At 37.2% G+C, this 20,693-nt stretch overlaps 1 protein-coding gene across 4 annotated transcripts in view; it reads right to left on the bottom strand.

Annotated features, from left to right (window-relative positions):
• Positions 1–3,387: 3,387 nt before the first annotated feature.
• The window catches only part of ap3d1 (adaptor related protein complex 3 subunit delta 1), a 49,700-nt gene continuing 32,394 nt past the window's right edge, over positions 3,388–20,693 (bottom strand). For 2 of the 4 annotated variants that reach the window (XM_079807433.1, XM_079807434.1), the window contains 12 exons: positions 19,892–20,054; positions 19,654–19,785; positions 18,976–19,029; positions 18,193–18,294; positions 12,980–13,147; positions 12,826–12,873; positions 7,434–7,623; positions 7,271–7,359; positions 7,098–7,183; positions 5,159–5,280; positions 4,990–5,069; positions 3,389–3,911 (listed from right to left, as the gene is read on the bottom strand). In XM_079807433.1, the coding sequence (XP_079663559.1) occupies positions 3,816–3,911; positions 4,990–5,069; positions 5,159–5,280; positions 7,098–7,183; positions 7,271–7,359; positions 7,434–7,623; positions 12,826–12,873; positions 12,980–13,147; positions 18,193–18,294; positions 18,976–19,029; positions 19,654–19,785; positions 19,892–20,054 (1,330 nt within the window). In that variant the 3' untranslated portion in view covers positions 3,389–3,815. Of the gene's footprint in view, positions 3,912–4,989; positions 5,070–5,158; positions 5,281–7,097; positions 7,184–7,270; positions 7,360–7,433; positions 7,624–12,825; positions 12,874–12,979; positions 13,148–18,192; positions 18,295–18,975; positions 19,030–19,653; positions 19,786–19,891; positions 20,055–20,693 lie in introns of all 4 variants that reach the window. The other 2 variants (XM_079807435.1, XM_079807436.1) reach the window with 1 other exon arrangement.

Here is a 20,693-nt window from a genome sequence, read left to right as displayed (position 1 = left end):
TCTGTCGTTCAGTCTATCTATTTGTTGTCTGGTCTATCTGTCAGTCATTTGGTCTATCTATCAGTCTGTCTATCTATCTGTCTGTCGTTCAGTCTATCTATTTGTTGTCTGGTCTATCTGTCTGTCATTTGGTCTATCTATCAGTCTGTCTATCTATCTATCTGTCTGTCGTTCAGTCTATCTATTTGTTGTCTGGTCTATCTGTCTGTCATTTGGTCTATCTATCAGTCTGTCTATCTATCTATCTGTCTGTCGTTCAGTCTATCTATTTGTTGTCTGGTCTATCTGTCTGTCATTTGGTCTATCTATCAGTCTGTCTATCTATCTATCTGTCTGTCGTTCAGTCTATTTGTTGTCTGGTCTATCTGTCTGTCGTTTGGTCTATCTATCTGTCGGTCTGTCGTTCGGTCTCTGTCATTCAGTCTATCTATCTGTTGTTCAGTCTATCTTTCAGTCTATCCATCTGTCTGTCGTTCAGTCTATCTATCGGTCTATCTGTCGTTCAGTCTATCTATCGTTCGGTCTATCTGTCAGTCTAACTATCTATCTGTCGTTCGGTCTATCTGTCTGTTGTTTTGGTCTATCTTTCTATCATTCAGTCTATCTATCTATCGTTCAGTCTATTTTTTGTTTGGTATATCTGTCTGTCATTCGGTCTATCTGTCATTCAGCCTATCTTTGTCGTTCAGTCTTTCTGTCTATCCATCGGTTTGTCGTTCGGTCTATCTGTCTGTTGTTTGGTCTATCTGTCATTCAGCCTATCTATCCGTCTGTCTATCTATCTATGTCGTTCAGTCTTTCTGTCTATTTATCGGTCTGTCGTTTGGTCTATCTGTCTATCGTTCGGTCTATCTGTTATTCAGTCTAACTATATATCTGTCGTTCAGTCTATCTATCTTTCGATCGTTCAGTCTATCTTGTCTGTCGTTTGGTCTATCTTTCTATCGTTCCGTCCATCTATCTGTTGGTCGTTCAGTCTTTCTATCTATCAGTCTGTCGTTCGGTCCATCTTTAGTTTGGTCTATCTATCTGTCTGTCTATATCTGTCGTTCAGTCTATCTATCTTTCGATCGTTCAGTCTATCTTGTCTGTCGTTTGGTCTATCTTTCTATCGTTCCGTCCATCTATCTGTTGGTAGTTCAGTCTTTCTATCTGCCGGTCTGTCGTTCAGTCTATCTATCTTTCGATCGTTCAGTCTATCTTGTCTGTCGTTTGGTCTATCTTTCTATCGTTCCGTCCATCTATCTGTTGGTAGTTCAGTCTTTCTATCTGCCGGTCTGTCATTCAGTCTTTCTATCTATCAGTCGTTCGGTCCATCTGTAGTTTGGTCTATCTATCTGTCTGTATCGGTCGTTCAGTCTATCTATCTATCTACCATCCATCCACAATCTATATCCATCTAAAGCAAAGGGAGTTGATCAATCCAATAAAACAGGTTATATATTTGAAACTCTTAATGAATAAAGTTAAAATGTTACGGTAAACAACCAGATCGACAAAAGCTTTTAGCAATATGCATGTTTACACGCATACGTATTTTAATGTTGTTCAGATGCTAAATATATATATAAAAAGAAAGGTTCACACATGATTAGAAACAGGAAACATCTGCAATTCTTCAAAACAGAGGCAAAGATTTGGTCAACATGTACATGTATGAATTTATTGGTACACACAATAAACTATAGCATCCTTCTCAAACTCTTGGGTGGACCTCAAGAATTTTGCTCGCACATTATTGGTCATTCTTTTAGCTCATTTATTCATCTTAAAACATTATATTACATCATACAGTCAGAAAATACATATGAAGGAGTTGGACAGTACCTTCAAAGAAGAGCAATGAGAGTATATTTAATGAAAAGCCAAATCCAGCAATATCTGCACTATAACTTGCCAGAGGGAAAACCGTATTAGATTAGCTGGGCCACTTCACTTGAATCACATTTAACAGCTAAGTATTCATATCTAATAGACCCCCTAAATCCCCCCAAACCCCCTCTATTGATATATATAATATATATTTATAATAATAATTTAATGCAAAATGCAATTTTTTAAAAACATTCCAGGACATTTTTTGAAGTTTATGGACTCAAATAAAAATACATGTTACCATCAAAAGGTGTAGTATGGTGAAGCCAGCTTTTACGTAAAAAAAAAAAAAAAAGAATAGACGTATAAGAAGAATAGCGACAATAAAGGAATGATAGGGGGAATTTTCTATGCAAGTGTTCATGTATTAATCAAAACCGAAAAAAGTAGGCAAAAGTTTACATTCCTACCCATGCAAGTTATAAATTTCAATGTGACTCGTAGCACAAAAATTCAGACTTAAGTTGTTACACCAGAAACGTTCTATTCAAGTCACTTCTTGTTGATGAACTCGCTCGTACATTGGAAAACACTTTCAAGGTACCCTTTCGTGAGCAGAGAACCACTACTTTGGTTGCGTCCTTACAACCGAGCGCTACAGCGTGCTGGATCAGACAGTTAAACACAGGAATTACTTACAGCATGTGCCTGAATTAGTACATTAGAGTGAAAAAAAAAGGCATTTAACAGCATATATAAAAAAAAAAAAACCTTGATTCATTGTAATCTGCAAATGTACAAGACGGCAGTTCTAAGAGCTGAAGAACACATGTAGAAGCACGAGTTTGGATGATGTCGAAGCCACAGAGGCATTAGATAGATGTGATAGACAGAGGAAGAGCGCATTTAAGTTTTTAGGCTCCCTTATATTCTTAAAGACAAGTTTTAGAAACACAAGGGATGACTGATATAATACTGCCCAGAAATATGAGATACTGTCCATGTGTTAAATGGCATGTTCGAGGTTAGCGCGATCAGAAAATTATTTTAAAGCGTACTTCAGTTCGCAACAAACAAAAGCACAATGGAAGTCAATGGGGCAAGTGTAGTTATAGGCCCACTGACTACCATCGAGTAAGTAACTGCATTTTTGGTGTTTTTTCATAAACTGAAGTACACATGAAAACTTTTCTGAGGTAAACAAGCAACCTAGAGATTTCATCCTGATGGAGACCATTAACTGGAACATAAAGTACAAGAATTACTACAGTGTATCGGATCTGAGAGACATGAAATGGTTCATTTTGCCACTTTTACTAACCGCCATTATCCTGAGCAAAGGTTTGTTAGTGTGCAGTTGTATTAATTATATGCTATTGTAGTTATCTGTCAACATTAGGACACAAATAGTAGTGGGCCATCACATGATTGCAAGTATAAACGTGGTCTCGAACGCAACCCTGTGTACCTAGAAGTCCTAACGAAATGTACAACTGCACGGAGTGACATTAGTGCTCAGAGGCAGTTGTGGTTTGGGTGTTTCTGGTCTTCGAAAAAGAGCAACACGAACCTTGTAGGGAACAGACAAGCTGATGTTTAATGCAGAGAAAGGCGCTGATGGAGGTCAGGACAGAAACAAAACTCAACAAACAACACAACGCAAAACATTTAAAAAAAGAAAAAAGCACACAACTCAAGCGTCGACAACAACAAAAAAATCCAGTTCTCAATCAAGATGAATGTCGTGGACCGTTAAGACAATGGAAAGAGCGTCAGAGAGACGAAGGATGCAGGATGAAGTGTGAGATCAGACGCACGTCGGAGGCCAGACACAGTCGAGGAGGGGAAACAAAGGCAAGAGACGGGCTTAAAAGAAGAACAGAGAAGGACCGATCCAATAAATACAAAGGTTCAGAGGAGGGACACGAGTCTCAGAGCAGGGTATATGATTCTGAGCGTGTGGGGGTTCAGGGGGTTTCTGGGCGGTGAGGGGGTCACAATCAGCACTTCGAGAAGGTCTGCTTGATTTCGTCCAGCACATTCCCCAGCAGCGATGGCTCGTCGCACTTGGCGTCGATGGAGACGGTCTGATCGGACTGGAAGAGAGAGATGAGAGGTTAGCGTGAAACAAAGGTGCGGATGAACCTGTTCTTATTTAGAACATTTTTCAATCAGTCATCTTAGGGCGTTTTCACACCTGAAAGTCCGCACCAAGGTCCGAACCGAAGTTCACGTTTTGATACATTTTATACATTCGGTTAGTTTTGGTTTGGTTTCACATTGCAATTATGCGAGCGGACTAAAGAACTTTACATGACACACTTGCGTCCACTCGTCATCATCTATGTGGGCTGCTTCTGGACATTGATTGGTTTGTAAACGGACGTGCGTCTGACATCAGCGTCTTTGACAAGAATGAATGAACAGACGCATATCGTTGCCAATAGTGAACAGTGCGCATTGCTTGACTATTTTCTTTTCATTACGTTTAAAAGTGGACATTTCAAGCTTTATGTACACATATTTCTCATGTTTGTGAGACAAGTAGCCTGCTGAGTTTCGGTTCATTTGAGACGCGCTCCAGTTCATGTGCAAAGCACATGTGATCGCTCCCGCGATTATTGTCTGCTATAGACTATTTGCTTCTTATTTATTAAATCCAGGCAATTATCTGATTAAACGTTGATTAAAATTAAGATACAATTTATACAAAACGAAATTCACATTAAAGAAAGGCTTTCTAAGTAAAATCATAAAAATTTCTTTCAAAATCATTTCTGAACTTCTGTCTTCTGACATATTGCGCATCTTTTCACTTTTCATAATCAATGTAGCCTAGATGAAATTTAAAAATAACATTATAATATTTAAACATAAACAGGAACTTCCTGTAAATGGTCTGAAAGTCCGAACCATACAGAAAATGCTTTCACACTAGAAACGAACCGAACCTTTGTTCAGTTTGCTCCGGACTGAGACTACCTCTTTTCGTCGGACCAAATTTCGTCTGTTTGGTCCGGACCGTGGTACGGGGGAGGTTTCACACCTGTAATTTTGATTCGGACCAAACTGAAAAGTCCGAAAATCCGGACCAAACAAGGTAGGTGTAAAAGCGCCCTTAAAGTACTAAAATAATGCTTTGGTATTCCAAAGATTCATCTGAGGCCCACTCACGGTTTTGACCAGCAAACAGACGTGGTGACCCTGGATCGACCTGCTGTACATGGAGGCGCAGGAGTCAATCCTCTCCACAACTGTGAAAACAGGAAATAAGAGAACAAAAGATTGAAGGGTTTTTCACATTTCAAAAGGTATTCCAGGCTTCTTTGTGAAGTCAGCGCACCAGAGAAGTGATGGTGGAAGCAGATCCTGGCCAGCAGGTGGTGGAAGGGCATGTTGACCCCCTCTAGCCGTAGAGAGGTGCCCTTCAGGTCGCCCGACTCCAGAAGCTTAGCATATGCGTCACTGAAAACACAAGGAAACGTTCAGATACATGAAATCACTCAAGCTACAACAAGTACAACAAGCTTACTTTTATTTAGTTTTAACCAATTAACATAAATATATATATCTAAGCACACCTGTTCAACTAGCCTAATTGTTAACACAAATATCTAATCAGCCAATCACATGGTAGCAACTCAATGTATTTAGGCATCATGTAGACATGGTTAATACGATCTGCTGAAGTTCAAACAGAGCTTCAGAATTGGACAGGCGATTTCAGTGACTTTAAACGTGGCATGGTTGTTGGTGCCAGGTGAGCTGTATTTCAGAAACTGCTGATCTACTGGGATTTTCACTCACAACCATCTCTAGGGATTACATAGAATGGTCAAAAAAAGAGAAAATATCCAGTGAGCGGCAGATCTGTGTGTTAAAATTACTTGTTGATGCCAGAGGTCAGAGGAGAATGGCCAGACTGGTTCTAGCTGATAGAAAGGCAACAGTAACTCAAATAACCACTTGTTACAACCGAGGTCTGCAGAAGAGCATCTCTGAACGCACAACACGTCCAACCTTGAAGCAGATGGACTACAGCAGAAGAACACACACCGCTGCCACTCGTGTCAGTTAAGAACAGGAAAATGAGGCTATAATTAAATGGACAATTGAAGATTGGAAGAACATTTTCTGGTCTGATGGGCATCAATTTCTGCCGCAAAATCCAGATAGCAGGGTCAGAATTTGATGTAAACAACCATCCTGCCTTGTATCAAGGCTTCAGGCTGCTGGTGGTGTAATGGTGAGGGGGAAATTGTTTTGGCACACTTTGAGCCTCTTTGTACCAAATGAGCATTGTTTAAACACCACAGCGTTATTGTTGCGGACCATGTCCATCCCTTTATGAGCACATTGTAGCATCTTCTGATGGAGGCCAAGTCAACGCCTCAAACTCGTTGTTGTGCTCCTAAAACCATTCCTGAACCATTTGTGCTTTGTGGCAGGGCACATTATCTGCTGAAAGAGGCCACAGCCCCCAGGGAATACCGTTTCCATGAAAGGGTGTACATGGTCTGCAACAATACTTAGGTTGGTGGTACGTGTCAAAGTAACATCCACATGGATGGCAGGACCCAAGGTTTCCCAGCAGAATATTGCCCAAAGCATTAACAGCATTAACATCTTCAGCAATTTGAGCTACAGTAGCTTGTCCGTTTGATCAGACCACAGGGGTCACCCTTCACTCCCCACATGCATCAACGAGCCTTGGCCACCCATGACCCTGTCGCCGGTTCACTACTGTTCCTTCCATGGACCACTTTGGATAGATACTGACCACTGCAGATCGGGAACACCCCACAAGAGCTGCAGTTTATGCTCTGACCCAGTCGTCTAGCCATCACAATTTGGCCCTTGTCAAACTCGCTCAAATCTTTATGCTTGCCCATTTTTCCTGCCTCTCAACTTTGAGGACAACAATTTTCACTTGCTGCCTAATATATCCCACCCACTAACAGGTGCCATGATGAAGAGATAATCAGTGTTATTCACTTCACCGGTCATTATGTTTTGCCTGATTGATGTATATATGAAATCAGATAAAACAGTATACATATATCTATACATTTACACACAGATAAGGCGCTAAAAAAATAAAAGAGTATTTATAAACAAAGCACTATATATAAAATAGTGTGTATATGTATTTGTGTATATATATATATATATATATATATATATATAAAATAACAGTATATGTAAACACATCACTATATTTTACTAAACAGAGCATTCCATATGTGTATACAGAGGTCTATTTAAGGTAACGTGTTCCTCACCTGTAGCAGGGAGTGGTGATCAGGTATGACGTGCATGTAAAGTGCAGTTTGAAGTCCAGTTTCTCATGAGTGGAGGATTCTTCAGACTACGCCAGAAAACAATCAATACGCACAGGCTAAAACACACTTTATGGAAATGTATGCGTATTCGTGTGTAAATGGGAGTTTCTTACCTTAACTATAAAGGTGAGGGTTCCCTTTAGTTTCTGAGGCATGACGATACTCTGCACGGAGAACACGAAGCGAGCCTCATTTGAAACCCCTGGAGAAAGACCAAGCACATGAGTAAATTCTGCCTAGCCAATGGCACTTTCAATGGAGTATCGCTATTCTGACCTGGTGGCAGTTGGAAGGGGACCGTGAGGCCATCGTGAGGTCCGGCTCCCTCCGGCCGCTGCAGTTTGGAGTTGAGGGAATCCAGCACATTGAACTCCATTGACTTGATGAAGGTGTCACACTTGTTCTCAAAGATGACCGACACCACAACTTTGCTCTCATCCTGATGGTTGCCCTGGATATCGTACACCTACAAAAGGGAAGATTTATCGGTAGGAAAAAAATAAAATGAAGCCATGACAAGCAGATCATGCCAACACACGCAACACTTGGATCTCAGCAGTTAAGAAATGGAGGAGTATATCAAGCCCCAAAACCTGATCAAAAGAGTTAAAATGTCTTAGGTATCATCACCTAAAACAAGGAAACATTTAACAACTGATGGTTAAAGTCAGAGCTCAAAGGCGATTGTACAGTCTTACAGCACTCAACAGACTTTAGTCACAGTAGACGCCATATTTAATTTGACAAAAGAAAACAAGGCTGTGAGGGATGGAGATACAGTTTGTTCAGTATGTTGTGTACATGTATTTTATTTTACTTGAGTTGTGAGCTTGAAATTGAAATGATACAATGTCTTTCTATTGTATCATCTTCAACGGCTGCACAAAAAAACAAAAAACAAAAGTTTATTCATAGACTAGTTTATTCAGATTAATGTTTTATGTCATATGAATATCAAGCCTTATGAATAGGTACTTTTAATGAATTGCCAAAAACGAACGAACATATGAGTGATTACTGAAAAAAAAAAAAACATTAAAATGTATAAAATTATATAAATCAGGGCTCCAGACTAACATTTGAAAGCAGTGGCATCAGTGCTGGAGGAAAAATGATCATAAAGTTATTTTAATAATAAAATTACTATTGTTTTGTTAATAAGTGCAGTTACTAATTTTATTAACATGTTTGTTTCTTTGGAAATGTAACAGTGACGCACTAAGCTTGAATTGACATATAGATAAAATTAACTTTTATTAACAACAGCTATTGAAAAAAAAGAAGAAAATTTAAAAATTCTACTTTTATTTAATGTACCATTGTTCTTCCATTGTATCACACTGAACTGACCGACAGCATCAGTGATAAAAGGAGCACTCTTACTTGTTTTCTGTGTAATTCAGTCGCAATTCAAAGAAAATGAGTCATGAGACTTTCTGACTTCCTACCTTTTCTCTCTCCATATATTAGGAAAGTCGAGTGAAAATGGCTAATAAGGCAAATAAGCGATCCTCTGCTGCCAACTATTGGTTATAGTGGTAATTTCAAGTCTTTTTTTGTGTAACTTTTCTGTCCACTAGAGGTCACCTGTTCAAAACAGAGACGTAGTTTGATGAAGACATGTGGTCTTCACCTAGGGTTGCCACCCGTCCCGTAAAATACGGAATCGTCCCGTATTTACAAGCAAAATGACGCGTTCCGTATCAAACCAATACGGGACGCGATTTGTTCCGTATTTTACATAGGTCACACATAGTTCAATAAACACACAAGGCTTTTGCAGTGTGGAGAATACTGATAGCAAATATAAACAAATCAATTTCACAATAAGTAGTACAGGAGCTCATTTGTGCGTGATTGCGTTTTAGCGGCTTTGTTGTCATAGCGGCGGAGTCTCGAGAACTTGCGCTGTGCCGTGTGCCTGTGTTGTGCGTTTTTTTAAAAACATGTCGAGCTCGCGTCGCGTGCGTCCACCGTTTAAACGCAAGAGGATCTCCAGATATAGAGCTGAATATCAAAAAGGTATCAATGGGTCTGTCCAGTAACTCATGATGAACCTCAGGCCAACTGCACACTTTGTGAGAAGCATTTCAGTTGCTCAGACTGACTGACTTAAAGCAACAGCGGTGACAGACACATCTGTGCTTCTAAAGGTAGCCTATAGTTTTTTTTAATGGATAATATATTAATATAATATTCCATAAATTATCAGAGCTTGGCAGACAGAATTATAATTTTTTAGACAGGTTAATTAATAGATTATAGCCTAATAAATGTAATTATTAATTTATAATTTAGCTACGCTATAATCATACATAACCAATAATCCTGTCGTATAAAGTTTATGACATTTAAAAAAAAAAAATAGATAAAAATGGGACAAATAACTACATGATAATATAGTCATAATTTAAGTAAATTAATAAAAAAAAAATAACATTTTTGAAATTCAAAAAGTGATTAGTGGTTCAGAATGACTGCTTAAAGGGACAGTTCACCCAAAAAATAAATTTCTGTCATCATTTTCTCACCCTCAAGTTGTTCCAAACATGTATACATTTCTTTGTTATGTTGAACACATAGGAAGATTACTATGGAAGTCAATGGTGCCCCCAAAGAAGCCTGGTTACAAACATTCTTCAAAATATCTTCTTTTGTGTTCAGCAGAATAAAGAAACTCATACAGGTCTGGAACATCATGAGGGCGAGTAAATGATGACAGCATTTTCATTTTGGGCTGAACTGTCCCTTTAAAGTGCACCAAATAGGCTACTAAAAAGTTCTTTAGAAATAAATAAAATAATCAAATTTAAAATAATATAAAATGTGCTCTGTTGCAAGTTCACATACTTGATCTCATGTTTTCTTATGGTTTATTATTGAGCTGTCAGGTAGTCAATGTAATAATCATTTCATGACGTGTTTTTTTTTTTTGGTCGTGAATGGGTGTCCCTTATTTTGCCACACCAAAGGTGGCAACCCTATCTTCACCTCACAGCCGGCGGAAAATAATCGGGATAGGACTTGGGCAGAAATCATGTTCATGGATGCATAAAGCAGAGCAGGACCGAGTGTTGGAGCTGAGCAAGGCTGCTGGAGCGATTGTTAATAAGATCGATGAACACAACACACAACTTGTGAGCACCGGGACTTTTATTATGCCACAGTTGTAGGCACCATTTCCGCTTTTCCTGTCATGAGTGAGGTAACGCAGCTCTGTTTATCATATTAGATACATTTGAACATGTTGAAAATGATGTTATGACGTTACTCTGTGCGTTCGCTCGGCGGCTGCTATGACACTTGTTCACACTGCAGTAAGAGTAAAGCAGTTCTACAAAATAAAACCGGAAACCGAGGGGAACGCTGATATGACGCAATCGACAGGCGACTCCCTCACAAGTACCGGTTCCTTGGTTAAAATAGCAATTTCTCACGATTTACAAATAGTTGAAAACATTTGGGATATTGTAAGTACTCAACTGAACAAAATATATAACACTGGCCTAGTGGTTTTTAGATATCTTACTGATTTTTTTTTTTACATAGTGCACCTTTAAATAAAAGTGCTTATTTGCCACAAAGTGCTTATTTGCCACACAGTGTCAGTTTTCCTACACCTTTAAACTTTTAGTTTTACAAATCATCACATTTATAATATTAATACAATAAATAACATTAAACTTGGATAATATTTAGAGCTTTGAAATGCTGGAAAAAGTGTGAAGCACTTGAAAGCCCTTGAAAAGTGCTTGAATTTCACTCTCAAAAGGTTTTACAAACCCTGAGATGAAGTTCTCTCATATGTAACAGAAATGGCAGCTATTATCAGTTAGGCACCGTAGTGGTGGCACCAGTGCGTCCTCTAACAAAATCTAGTCGCACCAGCAGGAAAAAAGGTTGCAGTCTGGAACCCTATAAATATATAAAAGTTATATAAAAGGTATTTATATAATATATTAATGGATTTATTTATGAAAAAAATACTGAACAAAAAAATATATCCATATAAAGTACTATATTACATAAAATCTAAATGTATTAGTTCTGTCAAATCAATTCATGCAACAAAAGTATATATATATATATATATATATATATATATATATATATATATATATATATATATATATATATATATATATATATATATATATATATATATATATATATATATATATATATATATATATATATATATATATATATATATATATATATATATATATATATATGTATATATATGTATATATATGTATACATACAGTATATGGGTCAATGACAAACGTGCATATTTTTGTGTCCATGTGCATCATTTCCTTAAAAGATTATTTCATAAATTCCTGACAGTTTGAATAAAATTTAGTACATTTAAATAATACATATTATTTTATGTTTTGTTACCTTAAACCCCCAAAATGTCAGGTGGTGCAACTGTCCGGTGGCGAACAAATGAACAGACTAAGAAAACTATTTAAAATGGTGTCTTAATGATAAAACTTTTTATAAGAAATAATAAGGCATAATTTTAGGTTTGAAACCTTTCATATAAAATACATTTGATAAAAATCAGCAGTTTTAAAACCGTTGAGATAATTGAAAAACTTTTATCCAGCAATTTGTATAATTCTCAAATGTCAGGTTGGCACAACTGCAAACACGGCTCTTTTTATTATGAATTGACAAGGAAATAACAGTAAATATGATAATGCATCATCCAGAGGAGCCCAACTGATAATTGTGGAGTGAAAAGGTTTGTAGATCTCTTTCAAATACTGGGAAAAACTGCTGTTATGGGTAGGTTTGTACACTTTCCATGTAAGGTGGTACAACAACAGTATATACATACGACTATTTGGTTGTACTGCCTGACATAAAAATGAATTTAAACACTTTGAAATGTTATTTAACTGAAACTTGTTTAAACACATTGCTCATGACTCAAAAATATGCATTACATCAGTTTTTGAAAAGATAAAAAAACCACCTTTTTACCAGATTTATTTGTCAATGACCCATATATATATATATATATATATATATATATATATATATATATATATATATATATATATATATATATATATATATATATATATATATATATATATATATATATATATATATATATATATATATATATATATATATATATATATATATATATATATATATATATATATATATATATATATATATATATATATACACACACACACGCATACAAAATAGAGCGTATCTATATTTAAATATATACACAATCATAAAACAGTGTATATATCTATATATTTATTTATAGATAGAGCGCTATGTATAAAGGTGGTTAAATGTCTGAATAAATAGATAAATAACAAAAATAACCTCGTTTTTGTTTGTATATGGTGTCTATCGTGCCTAAAGTCTGTATCACAGCAAGTTAGTTACAATAACCGTAGTTCTGTTGCGATGGTTACCTGATCAGCATCTTCCTTCATCTTAAAAAAAATGCATGCAGAGACACATGGAACAATACATCATTCATAGACTAGAGACCAGAATCGCTTAAAGCAATGAGTCACTTTACTAAAAACAACAGCCGTCTCTCAGAATCATAAAATCTCAATTATGGCAGGAGCTTCATGCTGGTGTTGGGTACAAACAGATTGAGTCATCTCCAAATCACACTCACCATCTTGATGTAGGAGTTCTCGGCCAGCAGAGAGTAGTTGGACATAGGCTGAAATGAGATGGAGGTTGGATAAGTACAAGATGAAGTGCATTTACAAAGCATTTAATGACACAAGAGTGGCCTTCTGTGATTGGCTGGATGGATAGATACTGACTGGCAGAGGCTCCTCATCCTCCTCCACAGTGCCATTCTGCACCGAATCCTCCCCGCCGCCGTCACTGTGATGGTGATGATGGTGGTGATGGTGGTGTCGCTTCTTCTTTTTCTTCTCCTTCTCCTCCTTTTCTTTCTTCTGCTTCTTCTTCTTGTGTTTGGATGATTTCTAAACCGGAAACAAATAGAAAGTTGCCTTAATCTGATTTCAATAACTTTGTAGCATACTGGGTAGTGGAAATGTTTTTCTAACAATTTTTGAAAGTGTCTTAATCTAAACCAACCAGATGCCAGATGAATCACAACATTACCATTCCTAGCCTAAAAGCATATGAGATAAAGGAATATGTCATGTGACCTGTTCATCCCATAAATTGAATCAGCAATGCCAGTACAATATAAAACTGACTGAAGATAAGTCAATGGTTTTAAATATAAAATAGATTATATTTCAAGTCTATTGCAAAATACTCAAATATAAACCGCAATGCCCCATGGGAGTGGATGGTCACCGTGTTCCTTTGCTGCAATTAAACTATATAACAAATATAAATGTTTATTTAAAAAATGTATACATTACTTAAATGTTGTTCATTAAAAAAATAATGTAAATATATATTTAATTGATGCTTGCTTTTAATGTCTATCATGTTCATTTTAAAATGTAGTTATTTATTTAATGATTAACTTAGAAAATGTCTACAATGTTACTTTATACATATAATTTTTATCTAATGTTTACATGTTTATTTAAAAATGTATAATTATTTATTTACTGCTTAGCTAAAATAATGTCTATGTTTATCTAAATATATCTATATATATATAATGTTTACATAATCTAATTTAAATGAAAATGTCAATAATGTTTATTTTAAAAATAAATATTTATCTTATTTAATGTACACATACGTTTAGTTAAAAACAAAGTAAATATTTATTGTCATTTATTTGTTTAAATTAAATGATGTCAACCATGTTTTTATGTTTTTTTTAAAAAACAACAACAATCTCTCTACACACAAACAAAAATGTAGATTAAAGTACAAACATCTCTCTCTCTCTCTCTAGAGATACATACATACATGGGTCAATGACAAAAGGTTTTTAAGATAAACCCCCCCCCCCCCCAATTTTAAGTAAAACCGCTTTTAAGACCGCATAAATTCATCATTAAACAAGATTTCTGATTTTACCCCCCAGAAAATGTCAGGTGGTGCGACCATATATTCATTTAAACTAATATACATATAAATATGAATATTAGTGTTTAAAATGCATATTACATGGTAAATTCCCTTTCCATTTATTTATGTATTGCCCTTTTAGTCCAATTCATATAAACGGACACTTTTCTGAGTTCAAATACCCAATTTTCCATAAGGAGTTTTTATTAGTGCTGTCAAACGATTAAAATATTTAATCGCGATTAATCGCATTAATGCCATAGTTAACTCACAATTAATCGCACATTTTTATTTATTCTAAATGTCCCTTGATTTCTTTTTGTCCCATTATTTTTCCTTATTTTAATGCTCTTATCAACATAGAAAAGTGGATCGGCTTGCTTTGTTCAAATGTTTGTTTTATTGAAAACAACATTGGCATACTGTAGTGTTCGATTTCACACCAACATTCTCACTTGAAGCAGTCATTCACACTTGGAGCAAATAATCGCTCACACAATGTAACACTGTCCATCAATAAAAGGGTGAAAAAAAATACTTTGTTGCACAAACAGCCCCTTCAACAGCCCTTTCTAAGGGATCAAAACAGGGTGATACAAAATAAAATTACAAAGTGCACATGCAAGGTAAACTAGGACTCCGCCTATAGTGCAGTTAAACCAGGGGTCGCCAACTAGCGGACTCCGGTCCAAATCCGGACCGCGAAGCCTTTTGACGTAGGCTAATGAAACAGTTAACGTTGCAATGCTCACTGTTGCGTTCAGACCCAGACGCGCGGTCAAGCATGCAGGTACACCGGACGCGAATGACGCGACATGCACGCCGCATAATTCGCGCCGCAGAATGTCTATTTGCGTCTTTGCATTGACTTAAATCACTCGCGCAAAACGCTTAATTCGCGTCCGGTGTGAATGCACCATCAGAGCAGAAAGCAGCGCTCAAGACAAGCACTTTTAGTTGAAGACCCCTGAGTTAAACCATGGCATAATACGTTTCTCATTTCGGCGTCTCACGCTTGCCATCCACGTCTACTCTTTTAATAGCCCAAACAAGTGTGGGCAGCCGCAGCGTGCCTGATGTTTTGTTTCCGGTCTAGCTACATCCGGAGTGGTGTTGTAGTTTTTCTAACGTTACTAGTTGCTGCAACAGCATGTGAAAAAACTACAAAGTTTGTTAGACCAAAAAGAACGTTACTCTCGCGATAAAAAAATTGACGCCGTTAAAATAGGTTTGCGTTAACGTCGTTAATAACGCGTTTAACTGACAGCACTAGTTTTTATGTTTTGTTTTTTAACCGTAAAAAGTATTTGTATACATTATATAGCGGTTTACAGATATATTTCTTACTTAATTTTTCAACTGATTGAATTGATACTTTTATATGTAAATTTGCTGGTCGCACCGCCTGACATTTCAAACTAAATTCAAATCTAACAGGCATTAACTTGGACACCTATACAAATGTTGGACCATATGCTCAAGGTTATACATACATTTTTCAAATCAAATACACATTTTTATAATAAAAACACATTTTAAAAGTTTTCCAGGGGTCATACCACCTGACATGATAAGTTGAATCAACCTCATTACTCAAAAATGTCTAATGATCTAATTTGTGACTAACATTGTTACTGCATCAAAGGGGTCCTTTGGGGTCTTCTGTGGTGATGTCATATGCTGTCACATGGTTCTTAAAGCAAAATTGCATCAAATTGCATTATGTCGGTCGCTCTCCCTGACATCCAAATTTTTATAATTTTTTTAAGTAATAGAATAGTTTTGACTGATCAGTCCCTCCAGAAAAACGCGATTATGCGATCGCATGATTTAATGCATAATCAGCCAAAGTCCGCATATTTATGCGGGGGCCGCATTTTTTCAAATACGCCACACTTTCGCCGCGTAAATTGCCTATTTCCGCATGCAAAATATGCGGGGCAAGCATGATTTCATAATCCACGCATTTTCGTTGCAAAAAAGTCATATATTAGCAGAAATTGTGTGTTTACTTCACACAAGAGCCACCATTTCCCCCTATTGCCATGGGAACGTTTTGAAGTGACAATTACCCGACGCGAACGTCATCGAAAAGCTGCAAACCCGTGGTGAAACCATAGATATCGGTGAAACCATGATGAAGCACGCAACTTCCCATTTGCCAACAAAAATAACAGCAAAAGATCTCGCAAAGCAGTTTCCCGGTGTGTTGACCGATTTCAAAAAACACAGCATCATGAAGCTTCGAAGCGTTATGAATCAATGAGTCAAAAGTCACGTATTTCAGCAGTTTGACACGCGATCCGAATCATGAATCGACTCGCTGATTCATAACGCTTCGAAGCTTCATGATGCTGTTTTTTGAAATCGGTCATCACTATATAAGTCGTTATTTAGGTTTTAGCACAAAAACTATTCTCGCCGATTCATAAAGTTATTTTAGAACCACTGTAGTGAGATGGACTTTGTAACGACGTCTTTAGTGCCTTTTATGGGTCTTGAGAGTGTACAGTGCATTGTGCCAATGGAGGCCTTTCTGAGGCATCGGATTTCAACTAAAATATCTTCATTTGTGTTCCGAAGATGAACGGAGGTCTCACGGGTGTCCACAGACATTTGAGTGCTTCAAATCCACAAAGTGCAAATCTCTTAAAGGGTTAGTTCAACCAAATATGAAAATTCTGTTTTGTATAGCTACCTCTGTAAAAGCGCAGTTTTTGCAAGTTCCCGCAATTTTATTGCATAAAATTGCATAAATATCCCACATTTTCCATCGCACTTTTTAAGAAAATGTGCCGCATAATTAAAGTCCCTGTAAAGGCAATTCTGAGATTTGTTTCTAAACACATTATAAATGTTAGAAATGTATTGCTGAAACACATTACAAAGACTGTGAACTATGAAGTACTGAATTCAGAAGTTAGACCGTTAAACAGTTTTTCACCGTTGCTGTGTTCAGGATTTTCTGGGCGGGGCTAAAACGGTGGCTTGATGACGCACTGGAGCCCCCGAGCCTGGTTCCTCCCCTAACACGATCATAACTAGAGCACATTCGCATCAGTTCGATCGCGAGTTACTGTTAGTACTGTTAGTTACTATAGTCAACAACTTGCATAACAGCTTAAAAAACAAAAACAATGAAGAAGTGGATTAATTTTGTGAACAGCAACCTTGATGGAGAGCTGAGGATCATCACCGACACCTACCTCTGCAGTGACTTTACACCGGATCGTTTTACAAACTTTCACCGGAGACAACTGGGATTCACTGATAATCCGCTGCAGAACCGACTATCCCCCGCCCAGGCCTTCATCCTCCTGTACCGCCGACATCTGGTGCGTCGTCGTGATCATAGACGCTCGTGATCAGTGAGTGTTGTCTTGTGTGCTACTGCCGCTTTCCCGCGAGTGGGCGTGGTTTCGGCGCTGACAGCGGACACACCCCCAGCGTTTGAGAGCAGAGAATGCTGCTCATTTTTTCAGGTTTTTGATAAGCTATTTTATGTACTTCCCGGATTTTTTTATGATTCAAATTTGGCTGGGTGGTTAATAACACATTTATCTGTGGTGTGAGGAGTAGGTGTAGTTGTGTAGTTTTGACTTTACAGGGACTTTAAGGATTTTTTCCCGCAACAATCACAAAAAAAAGCCACATTTTTCTGGAAGGACTGATACACCATTTTCCCTCATTTAAAAGGAATGTAATGTAAAATCATGCCAAACTATTTGATTAAGAATTTTACTGAGAAACTGAACCTTTTTATTGCAGTTTGGTTTTCTGCTTGTACGTTCGGACGGTTGCACCACCTGACATTTTTAGTCTTTCAAACACCACAACTCAAAAAGTCAATTGAATTACCAAAAAATGAAAAGGGTTTCTTAAAAAGGAAATATTGTAGATCAATTTGATATATGACATGCATTTATTACAATACTTTTTAGGGAAATAATGAATTCGGACACAAAAAAACACGTCATGTCATTGACCCACACACACAAAAATACAAAAGCGGTTGTGTAGCACCCACCGTGTCCTCTGGTTCTGTTTCTTTAGGCTCATCGGGTTCAGATTCTGCGGCGGCCGCAGAGCTTGTGTCGACAGCAGCAGCAGACGAGGGTGCCGTCACCTCCTGTAAACAAACATTCATTCAACTGTTTTAACATTCATTAAAAAACATGAACAAAAAACCTTCCACTGACACTGAAGAATGATCATCTACACTATGAAGCATGCAGAATTAACAACATTATGATTAAGGAAAAAAAAAAAGTTGATTTGATAATGTTGGATCGTCACAGTGGGAGAAAATGGTGAAAAAGTGGTGAACCTGCAGTGAGAAAGTGATGTTTTTGTTTTTCGCTTTTGTAGTCAACACTCTGAGGTACCGAACTATGTTTGTGCAGGTAAAAAGTGAAGTGCATCAAGTCCATTCTGTCTCAGGTGACCTACATTTGGTTCATGGGGCAAATACATGTGAGCTGTTTGACTGGAACCGCAAGAACTGTCAAGAGTCCTGACTGTTTATTATGATAAAGACACAATCATACAGGAGAAGTTTTCCACATCAGTCATCAAGACACGTTTACACCTCTACACGTGCACACATGCATCCTAAACTAAAACAAGCAAATGCAAACAGACAAAAATGTGCGAGACCTGTGAAAGGCAGCGAAAAGAGACAAAGAGAAGTCAAGAAACGAGAGAGAGAGCCCGGAGGGAAAATACAGACGCTCATTAACAACAAGACAGACTGACAGCAGTGTGACCAGAGGGGGAGGAGAGGGAGAGGAGAGAGTGTGAGGGACCGGACCTGGGCAGCGGGGGGAACAGGAGCGCTAGAGAGCCAGAAATCCAGATCCGAGGCCTAGAACAGAAAAGGCAGGGTGGGGAAAATCCCGTTTGACTCAAACAGAACCCCAAACAAACGCTTTGACAACCTCAGAAAACAAAATAAGCCTATATTCCATCACTGTGTTTGTTATGGACATTATTTATGTTCACTTCACATATTAAATTTAGATTTTTAAAAAATATATATATATAACTATTAGAACTATTAAATTCATTTTTTAATTTAAAATTGTATTAAGCAAATACATTTTTGGTTATCAACTTTTTACCTTAATACCTTTTTGATAGTAATTTGTATTGTCGATTATAATTAAAATTGAACTATCAATTCAATTAATTGATTCAATTAACAATAAAAATGAATTGTCCAGAAATCATTAACACCTCTAAAGGGCAGTATAGACTGCAGGTGGCCACTAAATACCTTTTTTATGCTTTTTGTCTGCTTAACTAGTGATTTAAATTTATATACAGTTGAAATGATAACACTTGTGGCAGCCCAATTTAAGTTTCAACAAAGTAATGGAATATTTCAAAGCTGTATAAATAAAGCAAATGCCAAATGAAAGTGATGAGGAGGGTATAAGACAAGCTTTTGTATCATAATACTTAACTATTCGTTCAAAAACAATCATACCTCAGCAGATATGGGAGGTGCAGCTATCTCTTTGGTGTCCTCTGATTGGACGGCCTCCTCTGGCTGCGACTCCATAAGCTCCTCCTCCACTTCTTTGTGTTTCTTCTTTTTCTTCTTTTCCTCTTTGCTCCTCTACAACACATCAAAATCATCATATTATGAAGTGTGAGTAATATTAACAGCACTCGCTCTCATTGCTTAAATGCAGTTATGCGTTTATGCTCTCAGAACATCTCACCTTCCTGTCCTTCTCCTTGTCTTTCTTCTTCTCTTTCTTCTCCTTGCTGCTCTTCTTCTTGGACTCCTGTGGGATGCTCTCATGGTCTCGGTCTTCTGCAGGGCTCTTCAGCACCTCTACACGATGGGTCCTCACGGGAAGCTTCTCGCTGTCTGCAAGCGGCCTGGAAAGAATAAGAGAGAAAGAGATTAGATGGACAGAAAGAAAAGGAGACAGTGAGCGAGAGCGATAACCAGGGGAAAGTCACATGGAAGCTAGGAAAGACTTCAGCTTATTCAATATACGGGTCAAAAGTCTAAAAGGCCTGTTTGCAACAAGTCTGATGTGACAGTGCCACAAAAAGTAACTTTTTAACAACTAACAACTTTTTCTGCACCAAAACAATTCACACCATTTTTCTTACAACAACTAGTTACAATTGATTGATAAATGGTTTAAATGTTCAACAACCAAACAAAAACCAGACAAAACAAAAACAAACAAAACCAGACAAAACAAAAACAAACAAAACACAAAAATAAATAAAAAAACAAAAACAAGCCAAAAAAGGACAACAAAACACCCCCCCCCCCAAAAAACAAAAACCAAACAAACAAAAAACAGAACAAAACAAAACCAGACCAGACAAAACGAAAGCAAACAAAAAACTACTGGAACCGAGTGGTTTTTATTTGTTCAATGGGCCTTTACAAAATACTCCCCCAGATTCACAAATGCTTCAAATCCCATGAATTCCAAACATTTGTAAATAGGACACGCGTGCACGCTCATTCATAATTAGCATAATCCCCGCCCATGAGTT

The sequence above is a fragment of the Gobio gobio genome (genome assembly GCF_949357685.1).
Source record: "Gobio gobio genome assembly, chromosome: 24".
In the NCBI taxonomy this organism is placed as follows: domain Eukaryota; kingdom Metazoa; phylum Chordata; class Actinopteri; order Cypriniformes; family Gobionidae; genus Gobio; species Gobio gobio.
This window is presented reverse-complemented; position numbering and strand designations above follow the sequence as displayed.